We start from the raw sequence: 23,918 nt of genomic DNA, 5'->3' as shown, positions 1-23,918 counted from the left end.
AATTAAGCTTTCCTAGTTCCCAGGTATCTTCCTAAGGATTCTCCATGTTGTCTTCCTAAGGTTGTAAAATGAGACTAATGATCCTTTCCCATCTCTACTCTTAGCTACACAGGGCTTTTAGAGCTCCTCTATTCAGTGCCTCATTTATTGGTTTATAGTATTGGCTGCTGTATAAATGTGATTTCTTCTTGCTTACTAGCCACACCCCCTAGAAATATGCATGTTAACAGTTCCTAGGCTGCATATTTAAGAACTCAGAGGAGCCATTGACATATATACACTATTGCTACTATGTATAAAACAGATAACTAATGAGAACCTACTGTATAGCACAGGGAACTCTACTCAGTGCTCTGTGGTGACCTAAATGGGAAGGAAATCCAAAAAAGAGGGGATATATGTGTACGTGTGGCTGATTTACTTTGCTGTACAGCAGAAACTCACACAGCATTGTAAAGCAACTATACTCCAATAAAGATTAATTTTAAAAAAGAAAAAGAATTCAGAGTCGAAAGCAGGCATTCGAGGAGAGTACACTCTGGAGCCATCATTTAAAATTGCAGTCAGCAGCCCTTTGGTGATGTAAATTGAGGAAGCAGTTCTCCTTTTGGACAGCTTAATGATCTGTAGTTAATAGTAAGAGGCTGCTCACAGATGCAGTACAGCTGGGCTAGGTTAGCCCCTCTCCACTCTCCAGATTGCACAGTGATTACAGCCACCGAGATTCGGATGCTTCCCTGGAATCAATAACCAAAATCACAAACAAAGATTCAGTGGTGGCCTGTCAGGGTGGCCTTTCCGCAGGCGCTGTTTGCCAAGCCAGTGACGGATGCCTCCTTCCTGATCACACCCTGGGCTGGACAGTCATCTCCAAAACAGACAGCCCCTCCAATGAGTCTGGGATGGAGAGTGCTGGATTTCAGGCCAGCTTCTCTTACTTGAGTGCACACAATTTCACTGAACTCGAAAGAAACTGAATGTAATCTCTGGGTAGCAAAATATAAGTCTGGGAGCCATACAACACACAGCTGCTGTTGCTGTGTTCTTATGCCTTGTATGTGAGACTGGCGTAGGTTACTGTGTGCTGGGGTAACAGGTTCTTTAATAATTTCCAGGGTCTTGTTATCTTCATGCAAAAGCCCGAGCGAATTCAACAACAACAAAAAAACCAACCAACCCCCTTCAAAAAAGGGCAAAGAACTTGTGTAGACATTTCTCCAAAGAAGATGTACAAATGGCCAATAAGCACATGAAAAGATGCACAACATCACTAATGATTAGAGAAATACAAAGCAAAATCATAATGAAGTAGCACCCCACACCCATTTGAATGACTATTATTGAAAAACGGAAAACAACAACCATTGACAAGGGTATGGAGAAATTGGCACAGTTGTGCACTGTGGGTGAGAAAGTAAAATGGTGCAGCTTTATGGAAAACCATAGAGCAGTTCCTCAAAAACAGAATTACCATATGATCCAGCAATTCCACTTCTGGGTATATATACCCAAAAGAATTAAAAGCAAGGCTCGAGGAGATATTTGTACATCCATGTTCATAGCAGCATTATTCACAATGGCCAAAAGGTAGAAGCAACCCAGGTGTCCACTGATGCATGAATGAAAAAACAGATTGCTGTGTATACATGAAATGAATATGATTGAGCATTAAGAAGGAAGGAAATTCCGAGACATGCTACAACATGGATGAACCTTGAGGACATATGCTCATGAAATAAGCCAGTCACAGGAAAATAATTATTGTATGGTTCCACTTACATGAGGTACTAAAGTAGTCAAATTCATAGAGATAGAAAGTAGAATGCTAGTCGCCAGGGGCTGGGGATGGAGAAATGGGGAGTTGTTGTTTAATGGATACAGAGTTTCAGTTTTGCAAGATGATCAAGAGTTAAGGAGATAGGTGGTAGTGATGATCGCACAACAATGTGAATGTACTCAATGCCGCTGAGCTGTACACTTAAAATGGTTAAGATGGTAAATTCTGTGTTACGTGAATTTCACCACAATTGAAAAAAAAGTTTAAGTGAAGGATGCCATCTTCTCTCAGCAATCCAGGCTTTGGAGAGACAGATTGAAAAGAAAAGAACAGCCAAGGGAATGGATCTTGACTTTGTATGGGACAAATTATTGATACAAATGTACTTTCTTTTACAGAGCCATTTTTCTCTCAAGAAGGGAGCTGCAGCCTTGGGCATTGGAACAGACAGTGTGATTCTGATTAAATGTGATGAAAGGTGAGCATGAATCTGCAACCCTTGTTGGTTAGCAGTTTACAAATTCTACACATACATCTTAAAAGGACTAAAGTCCGAAAACAGGCAATGACTGTAGAACAGCAAACCTGCCTCCATCCCAGCTGCTGGCCTTTGCTGTTTCCTTTTCACTCTTGCTTGGAGTCCTGGGACATTGTTCCTCCATGCCACTAATGCATTCACAGCCTTTGACTGAATCAGAACCTTTGTTAAATCAATCAAAATATTCTGCACCAAGAAGGCGCAGAAGGACATTGGTCACCTGGGCACTTAAGCAACAACCAGCAGGTTGAGAACTGATTTATGGAGGTGTCATCATTCCAGGCACCATAGATTGTGTGAACTTGATGGAGTGATTACAGGAGGGGGGACAGTTTAGGGAGCAAGAGGTAAATAATGCCCCCAGCAACTCATCAGCTCAGTGCCTGAGCCAAAGAGCTCTCTTAGGAAAAATCTGTCTTAATTGGCACCCAAACTTTGTAGGTACTCTGGAAAAAAGTGGAGGGGAGGTTAAAATATTAATATAAGAAAATACATTTAATCTTTAAAGGATGGAGTAAGAAATTCCACTAAATTAAAAGGATGCCACTCATCTCACCATTTATTTATTCATATATATTTATTAGACAGACATTTATGACTGCTCCCCATGTCACCAGGCTCTAGAATAGCATAAGGTGCAATCCCAGTTCCCTGACTGTGTACGGCCTAAGTGGGGAGATGTAGTAACGTCAGAAGGACGGCAGGCTCACCTGAGGTGGAGCAGGGGAGAGGAAGTGCTGGAATTGACAGGAATTATTGACCGACCGGTGAGTGTGCAGGTTGAGAGGTGAGTCGAAGGGGAACGCCAGGCTTCGGGCTCACCAGCTAAGCCCTCGCGGTGCTATTCTCTGAGGCAGGGAGCCCCGCCGAAGTGAACAGTTTAGATTCGGAGATGCTGAGTGTGAAGAGCTTATGAGATGCGACGTCCAGTGAGGGTGTCAGGTAGGCAACTGGGAATAGCAGCCTGGATGCCGGAAGGTGTGCAGTGGGGGCCATGCAGAGTGGCCTGGGAGAGAGCTCAGGAGCACCCCCATTTCGGGGACAGGCAGAGCCAGAGGAGCCTGCAGTGGAGGCTGAGAAGGAACAGCCAGGGCTGTTGGAGAAGAGTCAGGACCCGGGGCCATAAGGGCCATGAGCGTGTTTCTAGAAGGAGTGGTTGACAGCAGCAAATGCCACCAGTAGATGAAACGAGGGTCAACAGCTGCCCCTCAGCTTTCCTGATAAGGAGGTAGCTGGTGAGTTTGGCAGGAGCAGTTTCAGTAGAGGCGTGAGGGTGGAAGGCAGTTTGCAGTGGATCGAAGGGTGAGGGGAGAGGAAACGGAGAACAAAGGCAGACGTGTCTAGAGGTGGAGCCGCGAAGGGAAGGTGGTAGGGCAGAAGCTGGACGGAGAAGATGTTGAGTCCAGGATGGTTTTGGTTTGGTTGTTTTAAGGAAGGGAACTCAAGGTGTATTTAGCTGCGCAGTGAAGGGTCTGCTAGAGATGAAATGTGAATTTTATGAAAAAAAAAAGGGATAAAATAGCCGAGGTTTCATTTCCTTTGTGAGTTCCTTTTTCTTTTGGCTAAAATTATGTAGGATCTTCCTCTCAAGAGCTCACAAGAAGTCTGAAATCATCTTACATTATAAAATGGGAAGGAGACAGAGGGGGAAACAGGAGTGGTGATGGAAGGGCAGGGGCGAGGTTTAGGGAGGGCTGGCGGGGAGCAGAGGAGGCAGGGCTCTGGGCTCTTGCTGCGCTGACCAGCTGCTAATGGATTTCAGTCGGGAAGCCCTCAGAGTTGGAAGGGTTCTTGGACATTTACTCATCCAGCTTTTTTTTTTTAACTTTGTATTTTTGTGAATAATTTCAAACAAAGAAAAATTACAAGGATAGTAACAAGAACTCTCATACACCCTCACCCAAATTTACCAATCGTTAACATTCTGACATATTTGCTTGATCACTCTTTCTCTCCATGTATGCAATTTAATATTACATGTTGAATGTAATGAATATTGCATGCATAAATTATTTGTATATTATAGATATAATTTTTTCGGAACCATTTGAGAATTCCTTGCAGACATGCCCTTTTTACCCCTTAATACTTCGATGCGTATTTTTTGATAACAAGGAGATTCACTTACATAATCGCAGGCCAGTTATCAAAATCAGGAAATTTGACATTGACACAAGACTATTATTTAATCTATACACCCTATTCAAATTTCATCAATTGTCCCAATACTATCCTTTGGAGCTATTTTTTTTCCCTGTCCAGGATCACAGATCACACTTAGCTGTCATGCCTTTTTATTCCCCTTTAATCTGGAACATGTCCTCATCCTTCCTTTGTTTTTCATGACATTGATATTTTGAAGAGTGTAAACCATTTATTTTGGAGAATATTTCTTAATTTGGCTTTGTCTGACATTTCCTCATGGTTAGATTCAGGCGATGCATTTTGGCAGGAATTCCAGGGAGGCAATGCCTGTCTTTCTCAAGTGCGTCTGATCAGGAGTAATGTCCGCTTGCCTATTGGTTAAGGTGATGTCTGCCAGATCTCTCCACTGTAAAATGACTATTCTCTACTTTGCAGTTAATAAATATCTGTAGGGGATGCTTTAAGACTATATAAATATTATGTTCCTCCTAAAACATTCGTTTAGTAGTTTAGCATTCATTGATGATTCTTGCCTGAATTATTATTATGATGGTTGCAAAATCGTGGTTTTCTAACTCCATCATTCCTTCTAAGTTTACTAGTTCCTTTCATTCTACTGTAGGGAAGAACTTTCCTTTCCCTTTTTCTCTCTCTCTCTCCATCTCTCTTTCTCTGTTTCTGTCTGTCTGTCAGTCTATCTGTATGTCTCTGTTATTTATGATCAGTATGGACTTACAGGTACTTTTAGAAATTAATTCTCTCTAGCATTCTCTTCCATTCTCTTCGATTTCTCCATCACTTGCTCCTTCAGGGTTCCCTTTAACTTACCTAAATTACTAGTAAATTGCTGTTAAACCTTACAGAAAATAAGTCTGAGCAAGATACGTGATGCCTGGTTGGCACATGACTAGAAGAGTCACCAGCCTTCCTAGCTCCCTTGTAACACAAGAATTCTGTTAGCTATTTTGATTAACACTTTTATACCACAAAAATTAACTACTTATGCTTTTGTATACATTTTTAGTTCTTTCAACTTATCACTTAGCTTTGTCAATTATAGTTACATTTCCCTGCTCTTGTGAAGTACCACACTTTATCACACAATTGGTGTAAACAATTGAAAGTATAAGTAATCTGGGGTCATTATACTCTTTTATTAAATTAGCTGAGTTGTGGCCAGTGCCTGGAGGCAGTAGGGAAGCTAATTAACTTTCTGGTCCTCAGGGAGCTACTGAGGGCACTGTAATAAGATAGACTTCACCCTGAATCAGTTATTATTGCTCAGGGCTGTGGGGAGCCCCCTGAGTGTCATATCTCCTATGGGTTTAGATGCAGAGAATTCAGAGATGCTAGCAGTGTCTGTGCTTCATCACGTCCTATATCAGGAAGGATTCTAAAATAATAATAGCTGACACATATGGAGTGTTTATTATACGCCAGGCACAGTCCTAAGCACTTTACACAGTTGCTCTAATTAATTTGTTTATTAGAGACACAGAAGTATGTTCCCTCACATTTCCCTGGTACTGACATAGCTTGTGAAGAGTTTCTATATACACAATAGTCTTAAACAGTATGACATGGTCTCCTTTCTCCATTTGACTCATGGTCTTGGCAAGGTGTGACAGGTCCAAGGTCACATAGCTGGGAAGTGAAGAATCAGGTGCTGGACTCAGAAGAGAACTCCAAGTGTTCAACGATTAAGCATGGTCCCTTCTTTTTTTGTGTTTTCCGATTTTTTTAAGTTGTGGTAAAATACACATAAAATTTACCCTCTTAACCGTTTTTAAGTGAACAGGTCAGCAATGGGAACTACGCTCACATTGTTGTGCTACCATCACCGCTTTCTATCTCCAAAACTCTTTTCATCTTGCCAAACTGAAAGTCTGTACCCATTAAAAACTCTCCACTCTCCTTCCCCCCAGCTCCTGGCAACTGCCATTCTACTTTCTGTGTCTATGAATTTGACTGCTTTCAGTACCTCGCTCCTTTTTGCCTTTTTGTGATTAACTTGTTTCACTTAACACAATGAATGCCTCAAGGTTCATCATGTTGTAGCAAATGTCAGAATTTCCTTATTTTTTATGGCTGATTCCTCTGTTGAAGGACACTTTAGGTTGTTTCCTAATCTTGTCCATTGTGAATAACGCTGGAATTAACATGGGAGTACAGATATCTCTTTGAAATATTGATTTCATTTCCTTTGGATAATTACCAAGGAGTGGGATTCATAGATCACATTGTATTTCTACTTTTAATTTTTGAGGAACTTCCAACTATACTGTTTCCGTTGTGGCTGTATCAATTTACATTCCCCCCAAGAGTGTACAAAGGTTTCCTTTTCTCTACAAAGGTACCAACATTTGTTTATTCTTGTCTTTTTGACAATAGCCATCCTAACAAACTGTTACGATGTAACTAATAGTAATGTGTAAATGTATGTGTTAGCATACATTACTTGTTTTTCTCTTTCTGACTTACTTCACTCTCTATGACAGACTCTAGGTCTATCCACCTCCCTACAAATAGCTCAATTTCGTTTCCTTTTATGGCTGAGTAATATTCCATTGAATATATGTGCCACATCTTCTTTATCCATTCATCTGTCGATGGACACTTAGGTTGCTTCCATGTCCTCGCTATTGTAAATAGAGCTGCAATGAACATTGTGGTACATGACTCTTTTTTTTTTTCTTTTTTTTACTATTTTAACCATTTTTTTAACATCTTTATTGGAGTATAATTGCTTTACAATGGTGTGTTAGTTTCTGCTTTATAACAAAGTGAATCAGCTATACATATACATATAACCCCATATCCCCTCCTTCTTGCATCTCCCTCCCACCCTCCCTATCCCACCCCTCTAGGTGGAAACAAAGCACCGAGCTGATCTCCCTGTGCTATGCGGCTGCTTCCCACTAGCTATCTATTTTACATTTGGTAGTATTTATAAATCCATGCCACTCTCTCACTTTGTCCCAGCTTACCCTTCCCCCTCCCCGTGTCCTCAAGTCCATTCTCTACATCTGCGTCTTTATTCCTGTCCTGCCCCTAGGTTCTTCAGAACCATTTTTTTTTTTGATTCCATATATATGTGTTAGCATATGGTATTTGTTTTTCTCTTTCTGACTTACTTCACTCTCTGTATGACAGACTCTAGGTCCATCCACCTCACTACAGATAACTCAATTTCATTTCTTTTTATGGCGAGTAATATTCCATTGTATATATGTGCTACATCTTCTTTATCCATTCATCTGTCGATGGACACTTAGGTTGCTTCCATGTCCTAGCTAGTAAATAGTGCTGCAATGAACATTGTGATATGTTCTCTATTTTACTCTTTTTGAATTATGGTTTTCTCAGGGTACATGCCCAGTAGTGGGGTTGCTGGGTCATATGGTAGTTCTATTTTTAGTTTTTTAAGGAACCTCCATACTGTTCTCCATAGTGGCTGTACCAATTTACATTCCCACCAACAGTGCAAGAGGGTTCCCTTTTCCCCACGCCCTCTCCAGCATTTATGGTTTGTAGATTTTTTGATGATGGCCATTCTGACCATGTGAGGTGACAGGTGATACCTCATTGTAGTTTCGATTTGCATTTCTCTAATGATTAGTGATGTTGAGCATCCTTTCATGTGTTTGTTGACAATCTGTATATCTTCTTTGGAGAAATGTCTATTTAGGTCTTCTGCCCATTTTTGGATTGGGTTGTTTGTTTCTTCGATATTGTGCTACATGAGCTGCTTGTATATTTTGGAGATTAATCCTTTGTCAGTTGCTTCATTTGCAAATATTTTCTCCCATTCCGAGGATAGTCTTTTCATCTTGTTTATGGTTTCCTTTGCTGTGCAAAAGCTTTTAAGTTTCATTAGGTCCCATTTGTTTATTTTTGTTTTTATTTCCATTTCTCTAGGAGGTGGGTCAAAAAGGATCTTGCTGTGATTTATGTCATAGAGTGTTCTGCCTATATTTTCCTCTAAGAGTTTTATAGTGTCTGAACTTACATTTAGGTCTTTAATCCATTTTGAGTTTATTTTTGTGTATGGTGTTAGGGAATGTTCTAATTTCATTCTTTTACATGTAGCTGTCCAGTTTTCCCATCACCACTTATTGAAGAGGCCGTCTTTTCTCCATTGTATATCCTTGCCTCCTTTATCAAAGATAAGGTGACCATATGTGCGTGGGTTTATCTCTGGGCTTTCTATCCTGTTCCATTGATCTATATTTCTGTTTTTGGGCCAGTACCGTATTGTCTTGATTACTTTAGCTTTGTAGTATAGTCTGAAGTCAGGGAGCCTAATTCCTCCAGCTCTGTTTTTCTTTCTCAAGATTGCTTTGGCTATTCGGGGTCTTTCGTGTTTCCATACAAATTGTGAAATTTTTTGTTCTAGTTCTGTGAAAAATGCCAGTGGTAGTTTGATAGGAATTGCACTGAATCTGTAGATTGCTTTGGGTAGTAGAGTCATTTTCACAATATTGATTCTTCCAGTCCAGGAACATGGTATATCTCTCCATCTGTTTGCATCATCTTTAATTTCTTTCATCAGTGTCTTATAGTTGTCTGCATACAGATCTTTTGTCTCCTTAGGAAGATTTATTCCTAGGTATTTTATTCTTTTTGTTGCAGTGGTAAATGGGAGTGTTTCCTTAATTTCTCTTTCAGATTTTTCAACATCAGTGTATAGGAATGCAAGAGATCTCTGTGCATTAATTTTGTATCCTGCTACTTTACCAAATTCATTGATTAGCTCTAGTAGTTTTCTGGTGGCATCTTTAGGATTCTCTATGTATAGTATCATGTCATCTGCAAACAGTGACAGTTTTACTTCTTCTTTTCCGATTTGGATTCCTTTTATTTCTTTTTCTTCTCTGAATGCTGTGGCTAAAGCTTCCAAAACTGTGTTGAATAATAGTCGTGAGAGTGGGCAACCTGGCAGTGGCGGGCTGCACCGGCTCCCGGGAGGGGCGGTGTGGAGAGTGACCTGTGCGCGCACACAGGCTTCTTGGTGGCGGCAGCAGCAGCCTTAGCATTTCATGCCCATCTCTGGTGTCCACGCTGATAGCTGCGGCTCGTGCCCATCTCTGGAGCTCATTTAGGCGGTGCTCTGAATCCCCTCTCCTTGCACACCCTGAAACAATGGTCTCTTGCCTCTTTGGCAGGTCCAGACTTTTTCCTGGACTCCCCCCTGGCTAGCTGTGGCACACTAGCCCCTTCAGGCTGTGTTCACGCAGCCAAGCCCAGTCCTCTCCGTGGGATCTGACCTCCGAAGCCTGAGCCTCAGCTCCCAGCCCCTGCCCGCCCCGGCGGGTGAGCAAACAAGCCTCTCGGGCTGGTGAGTGCTGGTCAGCACCGATCCTCTGTGCGGGAATCTCTCCGCTTTGCCCTCTGCACCCCTGTTGCTGCGCTCTCCTCCGTGGCTCCAAAGCTTCCCCACCCCCGCTCACCCCCCTGTCTCCACCAGTGAAGGGGCTTCCTAATGTGTGGAAACTTTTTCTCCTTCACAGCTCCCTCCCTGAGGGCCAGGTCCCGTCCCTATTCCTTTTTCTCTGTTTTCCTTTTTTCTTTTGCCCTACCCAGGTACGTGGGGAGTTTCTTGCCTTTTGGGAAGTCTGAGGTCTTCTGCCAGCATTCAGTAGGTGTTCTGTATGAGTTGTTCCACAGGTAGATGCATTTTTGATGTATCTGTGGGGAGGAAGGTGATCTCCACGTCTTACTCCTCTGCCATCTTGAAGGTCCCCCTCGTCTTCTCCATTCTTAGCACATGTTAATATTCCTCTCTTCAATTTTTTTTCATCCATTTGTACCTTAGAATTATTTTTCCAGGTTCCCATTTCTTTAAAACTCGTAAGGCTCTACATAGAATTATTTTGTAATATTAAAATACCTTTATAACCTTCTTTCTCATTTCAAATGTTACATTTTCTCTCTTTTTTATTAGACTAATCAGATATTTGTATATTCATTGATCTTTTCAATGTATGAGCTTTTGAATTTATTAACTTGGTCTACTTTATAAAGTTTCTAAATCACTGAAAAATCTTTTCTCATCCTTTCTGCCTACATTGTTTGTTGTTATTTTCCTAGCTTCCTGAATGAAATATGTTTAGTTATTTTTAATTCCCTGTTACTTAATTTTAAAAGCATGTCAGGCTAAACATTTTCCTCTGAGAATGATTTAGGGTGCTTCTCATATTTTTATATGTCCTATTCCCATGTCATTAATTTTTAATGTTTTGTAAGTGCAGTTTTGATTTCCTCTTTGACTCGAAAGTTATTTAGAATAGCCAAGCATGGTTTCTTACATGGTAAATTGAACTTCTTTTTTTTTTTTTTTGGCCACGCCACAAGGTACATGGGATCTTAGTTCCCTGACCAGGGATCGAACCCGCGCCCCCTGCATTGGAAGCGCGGAGTCTTAACCACTGGACCGCCAGGGAAGTCTTTTGAACTTCTTATCATGATCCTTTTCTTCTCTGTACCAACATGTCCAGGGAAGAGGAATGGCAGTTTGGGGAGGAGGTGGGGTGATGAGAGATCGCCAGCATCCCTTCCTGCCCACACACTTTCCCTCGTCATCTACTTCCCGCTCAGCCCCAGTGTTAATTCCTAGTGGCAGCGATAAGGTTTCATATTTTCATATGAAAATAACTCTTTACTACATCATGGTTGGAGTCCTCAGTTGCCCATCACTATAGGGGGTAAGTGTAAGTCAGTGCTTTTGGAAAATGTAAATTTTTTTTTTGTATAGTTGATTAACTATGATGTGATAGTTTCAGGTGTACAGCAAAGTGATTCAGTTATACATATACATGTATCTATTCTTTTTCAAATTCTTTTAATTACTAGAATTAGACACAAAAATCACCAAAAATATCCTGTTCCCGTATCCTGACCGTAATGCCAAGGGGTCCCATTGTGCATATTGGAAGACAAATCTTAAAGGAGAAAACTACAGTTCATTATTATAGTTCAAGTTCTTTTCCCGAATCAAACTCTATTTTAAAGGGACCAAGGAAGTTCACTGTTTATAATTATGGTAAAATTTTTTTTGCAAAAGGCTTGGTTTTGTAATGCCAGTACTTCCTGAATGATCTGTTTTGACTACTATTTATCATTTTATCTTACGAGCCCTTCCTAGGATAAGTTATCACATGGGTAGCAGCCGTGTGGACACACATGGAGCTCTTTTCCCCAAGGTAGTCCCCGAGAATGTTTTACCCTATAATTCCTGCAACGTTTTTTTCCCAAGTCAATCCACGCAAATTGTCAAGTCACCACGCGGTCCAGGCAATTTGAAAATTCACTTCAGTCCATGATTTCCCCTTGCTTAATCTACATTACAATCAATGTTAAAGAAATAGTCTTGCTAAAGCACTGACTAGTTAAAAAACAAAAACAAAAAACTAGCAGTTTTCTGTTACTCCTGTAGCCTTTGGGGGCTGCATAGAACAATATCATCTGAGGATGATAGAGGGATAAGTTTTAGCGGGAGGGTCTATGTTTTTCTTATTTTACTACTCAGTACTAACAGCAATAAGAACTGGGATCAAGGAACTACTCAGTCCAGGGGGCTTCCAGAAAACCACAGTGGAAATATTACCTACATCATTACAATTCTAGGACTCAACCTGAAAGGTTTCTTGTTAAGTCAGGGTAGTAGGCATTTTTTTATAAACCCCATAAATGCTTCGGAAGACATTTATTGTGCAGCACTGAGAACCCCGAGATCTGATGTCAGAATACAGCTCTAAGTTTGAAATCTGCCCCTAGTAACTGTGTGGCACCCTGCAAGTCACGCAATGCTAGTACTACTAGTAATAACAATGAGACTAACATGTATTGACTGGTTACTATATGCTAGGCAGAGTTTTATACTTAGTGCTTTGCAGTGTTTGATATTTACTGTATCATTCAATCCTCATGTAAACCTTGTGAGGGAGGTACTAGTAATATCAATTTATAAATGAGTAAACAGAGGAGCTGAATTCTTCAAATACACACAAGTAGCATAGGGTCTGGAGCGGAAACCTGGTTACTATCTCCACATTCCAAGCTTTTAGCCACATCCGTCTGCTTCGATGAGCCTTAGTTTCCTTATCTGCAGAGTAAGGACAGTAAAAATTCTCTTGCGGGGTTGGCATGAGTGGCAAAGATCAGGAGTAAGGCATAGTGCAGGGACTGCTTCTAAAACTGGTAATTCGTTATCACTGCCGGGGCTGCTGCTATTAACAGTGGTTGTAACGTTAGTCAATTTCTAACGTGAAGGATCACGTGTCCTTTCTTTGCACACAAATCTCTGTGAACAGAGCCCAGCTCTACGCACTTAGGAAAGGTTGGTAGAATTATTATAGTTCAGCAGGGCCAAGGAGCAGGATCACCAAAGGCTCAGGCACCCAATTTGTGACCATTTGGATGCCTGCCCAGAGATCTACATTCCCCAGTAACGTGCTTCTTTTGGTAAGATCGTTTTTCCCATCAGAGCCACGGGAAGACGGCCATGCATCTGGGTCCAAAGTCCGCACACGGGGTAATCTGTGCCCTTTGCTTCTTTCCACAAAGAGAAGGTTCTTCCAGCTGGCAGCTCTAGCTGGCAGTGTGGGATTTTGCCCAGGCAACTTCATGAAGTTATCTGACCCTAGAGCATCACATGAATCTTTTTAAATTTCCTTTTTTTTTAATTTATGGAGGTAGCATTGGTTTATCATATTTATAAAAGTTTCACATGTACAATGTAAGGTTCTGACTTCCGTATACGTGACAGCGAGAGCATCATGTGAATTTTTAAAGACTATCAAAAGATCAAGAATCTCAGTGCCGAACAGCCACAGCCGAAACAGCAGTCTGGTTCAACAGTCCTCACTTTAATGGCAGTCCTTTCTTAAACACTAACAGCTAACAGAGAGCATTGCAAAGCATCAGTCACAGCTTAATTGGGCACTTAAAGGCTGCATGGGTAAGCATAAGAGATATGCATTTTTGCTATGGAAATACCTCTAGACCAGACATATGTGATGCAACAGCTGTCATCCAAAGCTGCCCTGCACCAAGACATGCTTGTCTGGAAAAGCCAGGACTGCCAGACAGCTTCTAATCTTCAGAGCAGCCTGCTGGGTGTCACCCCGCTCTCTCTCCCTCCACAGCACGTGGGCAGGCGGGGATGCACAATGCCACTTCTGGACCTCCTTCTGTTCTCTGCCCTACAGCCGTGATGGCTCAAAACCCTGGGTCCTGTGGAAAGTGCTTGGCTAGTCTGTTACACAATGACTGAAATACCTACCAGGCTAAAACTTCCATTTCTAAAGCAGTGTTTCTCAACACGTGGACCTAGGTCTGCCTGTGTCACCATCTCCTTGTTAGAAACACAGATTGCTATGCGTGTTTGTCTATTTACTTGTCACTGTTTGTCTCCCTTGTTAGCGTGTAAGCCCTGGAGAGTAAAAGCTGGCCTGTTTACCCTGGTGCCCCATACCCCTAACAGTGTTTGGCACATAATGAAGCCTCAATAAATTAATTTGTAGAATGAATTGATTCCTGGGCCCTATACCTGACCTCCTGAATCAAAATCCCTAAGAGCAGGGCCAAGGAATATACATTTTAAAGACATACACAGATGACTTTTATGCATGCTAAATTTTACAAACCATTGTTCTAAAGTAATTCACCCAATTCTAACTGGAGAGATGAAAAGTTTTGTCTCCAGGGTCCCCCATACTAGCGGTCTGGTCAGTCTCTAAGGTAAAGTGAACATATTAATATAATCCTAGGGTGAAACTTTTTCCTTCTACTCACATACCTCCAACAGATGTCGATCTGCCACCCACAGTGTGCCAGGCTCTGGGTTCCTAAGCGGACAAAACAAATACGGGCTTGGACGGCCGAACGCCTGGCAAAGCCTGGAGCCTGCCTGTTAAGAGCACATCCAGAGCTTTCCACCCTGCGAGAAGCGAACACTTGGACTTGATTATTTGACACGGCTGTCCCTTCTCCCTGCCCTGATACGGAAATGGGGCAGAGCGTATGTTCATTACTGCTTTCCCGGCAGGTCTGAATGACACGTCCGACCCATGAAAGCCAGATGTTATCTCAAGGGATTTATCTTATCTTAAAAGGCAATAACCTTTCTAAAGACGTTTCCTATATGTTTGGCCCTTTGAGTTTGTTCTGGAAGCTCGGCATTTTCTTTCTAGGTAAGGCCAGCCTTTACCTGATCCTGGGCTGTCACACAGGTGACTCTCTCGTCCTGTTTCCTCATTTGAAAAATGAGACAATTAGACTAGAAAGAGGTCTAGAGCCCCTCGCAATTCTGATGTCCCCTAATGTGTGACTTCTCCATGAGGTCTTACTGCCTGGGCTTCACAAAGTATCCAGATGTGATCAGTGAGCAAATAGCGATTGTCAGGCCAGTCTCCCCAAAACTCTCCAAGGCAGAGAAGGTTAGTTGTGGTAGACTAGGTAACATTTGGGACTTGCAAACAATTTCTGAGAATTCTCTCTCTCAGTTTTTATGTTTGCCTACAAAAATACTACGGCAATTTTAATGCACTTAAAACTTGATGTAAAAGGTAAATATAAGACCTGAATGTCCTCTGAAATTTGAACTTTTTGTTTCTATCAGGGTGGAGCAAGGTGTCTTAGCACAGCCAGATAGATCTAGGAGAGGCTGAAAAATCACAGCTTGGAGGGACGCTCCCAAGCCAAGCTGTGAAGTATAGGGAGACACGTAGGGCATGAAAGGGCCTTCAGAGCCCTTCCCCCGGCCCCGGCCCTCCCGCAAAGCCTGCCCTTCCATTCCCTCTGTCCCTCCTTCAGAGGCCCATCTCACAGAAGTTCCCCAAAGGTGGGCTGCTCTGAATTAGAGTCATACCCTCAGCACCAAATTTAATGCCCTTTGTTCCATTGCAGCCCAACTGACTAATCACTGGTGATGTGTCCATTGCCATTGCCAGGTAATTGCATTTTAACTGCCTTTCTTTGGAAAACAGCCTCACAAAACTCAGTGGTTCTCCATGCTTTCAGACCCAATGTCTGCTTTAGATGCCAACTATTATGTAATACCTTCTTTGTTAGCCTGAAATGAAAATTGTAGAAAATATAACTTACCTACTCACTGTGCCCAAATTATTTTTATTAAAAGGAGCAAGGTTAGGGGCTTCCCTGGTGGCGCAGTGGTTGAGAGTCTGCCTGCCAATGCAGGGGACACGGGTTCAAGCCCTCGCCCGGGAGGATCCCACATGCTGCGGAGCAACTAAACCCGTGCGCCACAACTACTGAGCCTGCGCTCTAGAGCCCGCAAGCCACAACTACTGAGCCCACGTGCCACAGCTACTGAAGCCTGCACACCTAGAGCCTGTGCTCTGCAACAAGAAAAGCCACAAAAATGAGAAACCCGCGCACCGCAACGAAGAGTAGCCCCTGCTCGCCGCAACTAGAGAAAGCCTGCACAGCAACCAAGACCCAACGCAGCCAAAAATAAATAAATAAATTTTTTAAAATAAGGAGGAAGGTTAGAGAAGTAGTTTATAATAAGACAACATATTTCAATAGGTAAAGCTTAAGCAAGACCACACTAGAAGCTCTAATGGAGTAGCCCAAATGCTTGCTCTGTGTCTAAATCTATATCTACCTAAAATCACAAGGACCACCACAAATGACTATGGAGCTAGTGACACATTCCAAAACCTCACTTACTGTCCCCTAAATGCCAGTAGCCTCCCCAACCATTTATTGTGACAAACGCCTCCCCATCATTTATTTTTCCAAATTGTCTTTTACAAACCTAGATCAATGGCCCAGATGTGAAAAGTTTAGCCAGTTTAGCAATGTCAAGAGAGCTATTTTGGTTTAAAGAATAGTTCACAGCCTCCAGTAACATGCTGCTACTCTGTCCTTTGCCTGGTTTTTTTCCCCAAAATCTTGGGGTAGGAATGTCATAACGCATAATGGCAATCTCAACAATGAAAGCTAACATTTATGGAATACTTCCCATATGCCAAGCACTTTAAAAAATTTGTTTGCATTTATTAACTCATTTAATCCTCATAACTCCATAAGTAATATTATTATCACTATGTTCCAGGGCTCATAATAATACGCACAGGGAAATTCAGTAACTTGACTAAGATCACACATCTAGACACATCTAACTTCTTGTAGAAATCAACTCCTTTGATTATTATAATAGCGAGGTTTTATAGTAAACAAAGTACTATCTGGGTTTCTATTTTAGGAAAGAAACATTTCAGAGATGAAAGGATGTTTCTTTCCCCGTTGCCTGTCTGCCTGTTTGACATTTGGGTCCATGAGTTCTTGGCCTGCTTTGTGCTTTTAGCCCTTGGAATGTAATTAGGTAGCTTTTGACAATATTTTCATCCAAATGATTCAGAGCGGATTTTCTCTTCTTGGTGTCTCATCTCTATGTGAAATGGCAGGTCCATTCATTGGAAAATTTGGAATGCAAATCTTTTTCTGAACTCTGCTTTCAGTGCCAAAAGTCTTGCTCCAAAGCAGGTTTGTTTTAATCAAATTAAGAAATGACCTAAAAAGCAGGCTCTGTGCAGAGTGGACAGACATGTGGACAGTGAGGTCGGGCCTCTCCTAAACGTGTCAGAAATTACAGTCCAGCATCATTCAGGGAGGAAATGCCTTTCTTTCTGGAAACAACCAAGCAGTTGTTCTAACTGGTCATTATTATCATTGATTTAAGGTTGGACTTCTACCCTCCTGCGGCTCCTTGTAAAGGCAACAAAGGAAATTATTCAAAGCAAACTTGATATACTTATTTTCCTTTCAGGGGGAAAATGATCCCATCTGATCTTGAAAGAAGGATCCTTGAAGCCAAACAAAAAGTAAGTTTTTGAAGGGAGATTTATCCAGCCCATAACAAGCTGATGGTATGTATTTCTGTTTCCATCTGGTAGAGAACACATTTTTGTTTTATTTTTAAAAGAGAATATGGAATTTTGCATTGTCATTACTTATTTCTCTGAGTGATAGGCTCTGCTTTGAAAAAGTCTAAGTTACTGAATAAATACCGTACACAGTGATACTGTAACAGTTTCCAAAGGACTTTTCTTCCCATGTGATGAGGATTGGCATTAAACAGACACATTGGAAAGACTGTATTCACAAGCGGAAAATCCCAGGAAGCTAATTTAGCATATGGGAGTTACTGTGTGTGGTTATTTGAAAAGGGCCAATATTTCCTGCCTAGACACATGCTGATGTGTTGGCCCTTCAAACACCTTATTTTTCAGGAAGCAATTCAGTACTTTTTTTTAGAAGTGACAATTTCTGAAGACCTGCTAAAAATTCCTACAAAGCTCTAGGAAGTCATTTACATCCCTGGATGGTTCACAGGCCAGAGCTTTTAGTAGATCTAATCTACAGTTCCTAGTTCAACGACATAACACACGAATTGTACTATTAGGATCTCAGGAATAATTATTAATTTTCATGCCCTTTTCCCGCCTACAAAGTGGCAGCCGTATCCTTTCCCCTTGTTCTGGTACTGGAACTACTTCTAGTCACATAAACCTTTGCTGCCACCTAAAGACTGACTCTGTAACGTCAGGTTCCATCATGAATTTGAGGCATTCTTCGGCCATCTTTCAGCAGCGGCCTATTATTTCTATCAATTTTCATTTAGCCATGGCCAGACAGACTGAGCCAACTTAGACAGATAAAAGTCATGGCTTACTGTTTAGCCCCAAGTGAATCCTCTCCTCTAAGACTCCAAATAGGAATAATGGGCTGGTCAGAGTTCCTTCCCTTTGTCCTCTTGACTGCTCTCTCTGGAAGATTTATTACGTTCAGAGGCCCTGTTATGAAAAAGGAAGATTAGAAAAGTAAGCAGGGGTGGGGTAGGGAAGGCCAGAAATTCTCCCTGGAATATATCAATGGTTTGTGGGCACCACTAAGCTTACTCACCTCTGAGTCCAATATAGCCTCTTCTGAGAACCAGAATGTCTGTTCTCATAAGGCAACTGGCAGGGCCAACAGAATGGCCTGGAGAACCTAGACCCTGGAAAACGAACATCATTCCTACTAGGCTCCAAGGTGTTGTTAACCCTCCTGATGGTTCCAAAAATGCAGACGTGTATGATAGGAGGAGAAGGTCCACTGTTTTGTTTTTTTTTTGTCAGCTTTTTAAAAGAATCCTTTGACCCCCCATTTTACATAATTGGGGCTCTCTCATTTGCACAGGGATTTGTCCCTTTCCTTGTGAGTGCCACGGCTGGGACCACCGTGTACGGAGCGTTCGATCCCCTGTTAGCTGTTGCTGACATTTGCAAAAAGTATAAGATCTGGATGCACGTGGATGTAAGTATCCCATAGGGAGTGCCACTAAAATGTCCTTGCACATTTTTCACCTGGAGCTCATGGAGTGAAATGTATTCTCTCTATTTTTTTTTACTTTGGGAGTTTATTTTCAGGATGATGATAGTTAAGCTTTTAAAAATTGCAGAGACAAAGTAGTACACAACTCACACAGTGCATAACATTCGCTGGAACCAGTCTGAGGCTGATTATGCCTTAACTTTCCCAACAGGATAATATTCTTATTTCTATGACTGGGACCTGAGCTGGGCACTTAGTTCTCAATTCATTGGACCATAATGTCCAAGGAGGAATATGGCCTATGTACACACACACACAGTCACACACATGCAAAGCTTACTTCCCTATGAGAATGATCCAAAGAGTAACTAGGAGTTGCATTTATATAGGAAATCCAATGGATGAAAAAATTCACCTCAAGTCAGAGACTAGTATAATCAAAGAGGAAAGCGGACTTGACAACTTGCTAGGAAATATGAATCCAAATTTCCAATTTCTTATCTTGGTCAGCTAGTAAGATAAACTATGTATGAGATGTTTTGACTGCAGGGTTAGTCACACCAAAAAATAATGGCGATGCACCCATCAAGACATTTCCAAATGAAAAGAAATGTCAACTTTTAGAAGGACAGATTAAAGGGATTAAAGTTTAGACTGGTATGACTCCAAGTGTGGCTCTGAGATCAGCTGCTCTCTGCAAACTGTTTAGGACCCACCACGAGATAAGGAATCAGCGCCAAATCATCTCTGAGCACAATGCTTGCTTCAGCTGATGTGTTTTCCATTGTGAGACTTTCTCCAGGAAGGAAGCATAAGTTGATTTACATTCTGGTGCAAGAGGCTTATGTTATAGAGTAGACTGTTATTGAGTAGATCATTTTGGCTTTATAGTAAGCATTCAGACCAAATTAATTCCTCTTTCTTTTTTTTTTTTTAAATATTTATTTATTTATTTATTTTATGGCTGTGTTGGGTCTTTGTTTCTGTGCGAGGGCTTTCTCTAGTTGTGGCAAGTGGAGGCCACTCTTCATCGCAGTGCGCGGGCCTCTCACTATCGCGGCCTCTCTTGTTGCGGAGCACAGGCTACAGACGCGCAGGCTCAGTAGTTGTGGCTCACGGGCCTAGTTGCTCCGCGGAATGTGGGATCTTCCCAGAACGGGGTTCGAACCCGTGTCCCCTGCATTGGCAGGCAGATTCTCAACCACTGCGCCACCAGGGAAGCCCAATTCCTCTTTCTTAATGAGCAGAAAACCTCCAGAGGCTAAGTTAGGTAAATTTCCATTACCCCAGAGTTATCCTGCATCGCAGTTTCCAGTCTTCTTTTCCTTCCCTGATTCACAGTGTGAGTTGTTCTTTAGCCTACCAGAGACCCCTTTATTTCACACATGAAGACACTGAGAAAAGGTGGAAAGACCCAAGTACCATCAGTGACCTGGGTCTTGGAACTGGAGAGCCTATGAAACCTCACTAGCTGATTCAGGAAGAGGATTATCCTGGCAGCCTTAAAAGCAGCAATGTGTGTCCCGAGCCAACAGATGCAGTAGGCTCTCCTCCAGAATTTCTACTTAAAATATAAGTAGGAGATCTTTCAACCAGTTGTATTAGCTTTCTTTGAAACATATCAAGTTTACCACTCATTATCCTTACTGTTTATAATTCTATAATTAAACTGGAAAAAAACCTTAAAATATTACACATTTGGAAAATTGGATAATTTTTCAAAGTGTAAAAGGACTGAAATTACAACAAAGAAAAGAATGCAATTATACCCAGTTTTTTTCTTTAAAATTATCCCAGGGTTATTTTTACACCCAAAGAATGTTAACATTTTCCAATGAATCTCCATCTTTACATCTTATCTTTGAGGGAGATCATTACACCAATTCAAATCTTCAAACTTGAGTACAAATTTTTAAAGGGGCACATTCTAATTGCTCAACTGATTGGTACAAATCTTGCCTGCTTGCTTCTTTTTTTTGGCTGTTAGTTTTGTTTTGGCTTTTGGTTTATCTTATCCAAAATTACACATCAGTAAAATAGGCTTGTGAAGCTGTCTCCTCCCCCTGGAATCATGCAAACTTGTCAAAAAGAGTTTTTCTTACAACTTGAAAGCAGTTTAAAGGGTCCCAGCCCATCTTATCTACTCTAAACTGTGGAGATACTAGGGTTTCTAGTTCTGAGATTATGAGCTTCACTAAGACTGAGTGGTGGTGATGGGTTGGGGGAGGATCTTTCTCCTTCTCATGCAGACTGAGGAAATGTTTGGCTCCTTACATCCATAGAAATCTGAGGTGGAGCCTGAGACCTTAGAATAGCCCCCCAATTTAACCTTTGGAAGTCTAGTGGCCAATCTCCAAGTTACCTGGGGTTGAGGCTGTACCTTTCACCCTACACAATGCTTGCCGTTCCGGAAGACACCAAACTCTAGAAATCCAGACAATGAAAAACACTGTCTTTTTTTTTGTATGCTCTCCCTTTTCCAGGCAGCTTGGGGTGGGGGATTACTGATGTCCCGGAAACACAAGTGGAAACTGAGCGGCGTGGAGAGGTACACACATTTTTCTTGTTAACAACGTAAAGTGTGAAAGCTGAACGTGAAAAGCAAATTACACCCAATTTCCAAGAACTGTTGGTGTACAGATGAGCCCATTCTGTGCAGTGCCTGTGTGCCTTATGTGCTCATGTATGCATGAATATTATGTGCAGACAACGAAGAAATTAAATCCCATACCAAGTGACCCAAGTGGAATGTTTCTCAAACATAGAGATTCCTAACTGTCCTCCATGGTTGGCCAGAGGACTCAGGAATGACCTTCCTGGGATCTCTGAACCAACTACCAAAACTGTTTAAAACTTCAGGCCGTCCACTGTTTTCTAGGGAGATATATAGCTTTCATGTTTCATGAGAGGATAATATCCACTGCTTTAAAGAAACCAATAAATTATTTTGTGAAACAAATAAGCACATTGTAATTTATCAGCGTTGAAAGAGGAGTTTGGGGTTTAACATGGCCCCTTTACTTAAAGTGAAACCTGCTTGTGATAACATCATCTGATAGTTTCATCCCCATAATAATTTTTCTGGTATAGCTCCGTTTGATGCTGCAAAGCACCTTTTATTCAGAGACTAAGCAGTAGACCATTGAGAAAAGCTGCAAAATACAAAGGAAATCATTTTTGATTAGCGTAAAGCCTACTCAGGGCCAGAGGAAAAAGGAAAAGAATTCCAGAATGCAAAATCAGCCTCAGCCTTTAGTTCTGGCCCACGTGCAGAGGGACCTCAGAGTTCCTGGTTCTCCCATCACAACATGGCAGGTCAAGGATAGTGGTGAGCTCTGACACTCCGGGCAACTGAGAAAGCCTGGATTCATCCAGGGCTGCCCATTGCCCACTGTGCCCTGCCCAGTAGCCAGGTGCTGCCCAGGAAGAGTCTCCCACTGGCTCTGCCTCTGGACACCTTGGCACAATTTCTGTCCCGAGGCGAGAAGAGAGGCTGCTGGAGCTCAGAAGCGTCTGGGAGCACTGGGCAGGCAGGGCAGCCGGGCCAGAATGAATGGCAGGGTGTGCTGTGTGACATCCAGGCCCACCCACACGGAGAGAAGCCATGGGCGCGGAAGGAGGGCAGAGGCACAGTGTGGGGCACTCTGTCGCATGAGCGGAAAGAAGGCTGGGCAGGCCAGCCCAGGCCCAGGTCAGCAGGGTTGTGTCGGAGTCAGCTGCCTGCCCTCTGACTGCAGGTGCCAGTTCCGGTGTGAGTGGATGAGGACAGGCACGGCCCCTTCCCAGAGGCAGCCAGCTCTAGGTCTCTGCTTCTGGTCCACTGGGCTGAATTCCTTTTTTCACGAAGATCCGCCTGAAACCAGAAGCTCAAGGACGAGGCAGTGAGCTAAACAGTGAGAGAGAAAGAAGAAGAGAGACCCGTTCAGAAGGTGCCTGTTCAGAGGATCAGAACAAGAATTCAATTGACGTGCTGTCGAGAGAAGTGGCCTGGACACAGAACCTTCTCGTCTTTGAGTCCCTTTAAGTTGAGCAGCCCAAAAAGTGAGAGGCTGTTACTACCGTACCTTTCACGCCAGCTGTGACTCCAAGTGCTGATGGCCAGCGTGGGGCACCCTCGACCAATGACGACCTGAAAGCTCACTAACTCACCTACCCTGGGCCTTGGAAAGATAAAAACCCATGTGCTTTTGTCCTGAAGACTAAAGACTTTGGAGAGCAAAGCTTAGAACATTCGTCATGGGACATAGCGTCCTCTCTAATTGCCACAAGTCTTGAAACTGTGTTGTAAGTAAATCTACTAAGTGGAATAGCCAAACAGGAAGTCTTTTTTAAAAACGAGGGACTGTCGGGACTTCCCTGGCGGTCCAGTGATTAGGACTCCGAGCTTCCACTGCAGGGGGCACGAGTTCGATCCTGGGTCGGGGGGTTTGAGCCGAACCCCCTCAGCCATCCATTGATCTGAGAGAATCCATCTCAGTGACTCATCAGCAAAAGGCACACTTTCTTTGGTGAATAAGATTGTAAGGCCACGGGACAGCCCCGGCCGTAATGTGCATGGACACACGTTTAGGAAAGAAATTTGCCTCACTTGAGATGTTACGTTTTTCCAAGCACTAAGACTCTCTCTAAAGTGGAGGAAATCTGTGGTCGATTCCTGTCCCCAAATCCGGAGGTGGACCAGTGGTCCCAGGGGTCCCAGAGTACCGTCCTCATAACAAAATGGCACAGGCACCCGGAGCCCTGCCTGGCATCCCCTTCGAGAACCAACCCAGTTCTCAGAGAGCACCTTTCTTCCCCGATAACGCTGTCAAGCTCTTTCGGGGTGCTGTGGCTGAGAGGGTGCCGGGAGCCCTGGCACTCCAGAGCATGTTTCTGGGCACTGTAAGGGCATGTTTCTGGGCACTGTAAGGGACCCTTCTTTAATCCCTCCCGGCAGCAGGCTGCTATGTACCTGGAAGAGCCCATTGTTGTGGTCCACTCTCAAGACTTTCTGGCCAAGCTGAAGGTTCCAGCACAGATTCTGCCGAGTTACCAATTATTACTCTCACTCCCACTCCTGAAACTCAGTTACCGGACCTCTGTCACAGGCAAGCCACGTCACAAGGCACAGCGTGG

General features: G+C 42.6%; 1 protein-coding gene across 2 annotated transcripts in view; it reads left to right on the top strand.

The window, feature by feature from the left end:
- The window catches only part of GAD2 (glutamate decarboxylase 2), a 66,731-nt gene that overhangs the window by 22,924 nt on the left and 19,889 nt on the right, over positions 1-23,918 (top strand). For both annotated transcript variants that reach the window (XM_036840302.1, XM_036840295.1), the window contains exons 8-11: positions 2,176-2,255; positions 17,257-17,311; positions 18,669-18,785; positions 21,287-21,351. In XM_036840302.1, coding sequence (XP_036696197.1) covers positions 2,176-2,255; positions 17,257-17,311; positions 18,669-18,785; positions 21,287-21,351 — 317 coding nt within the window. The remainder of the gene's footprint in view (positions 1-2,175; positions 2,256-17,256; positions 17,312-18,668; positions 18,786-21,286; positions 21,352-23,918) is intronic.

This window comes from Balaenoptera musculus, chromosome 2 (genome assembly GCF_009873245.2).
Source record: "Balaenoptera musculus isolate JJ_BM4_2016_0621 chromosome 2, mBalMus1.pri.v3, whole genome shotgun sequence".
Taxonomy (NCBI): Eukaryota; Metazoa; Chordata; class Mammalia; order Artiodactyla; family Balaenopteridae; genus Balaenoptera; species Balaenoptera musculus.
This window is presented reverse-complemented; position numbering and strand designations above follow the sequence as displayed.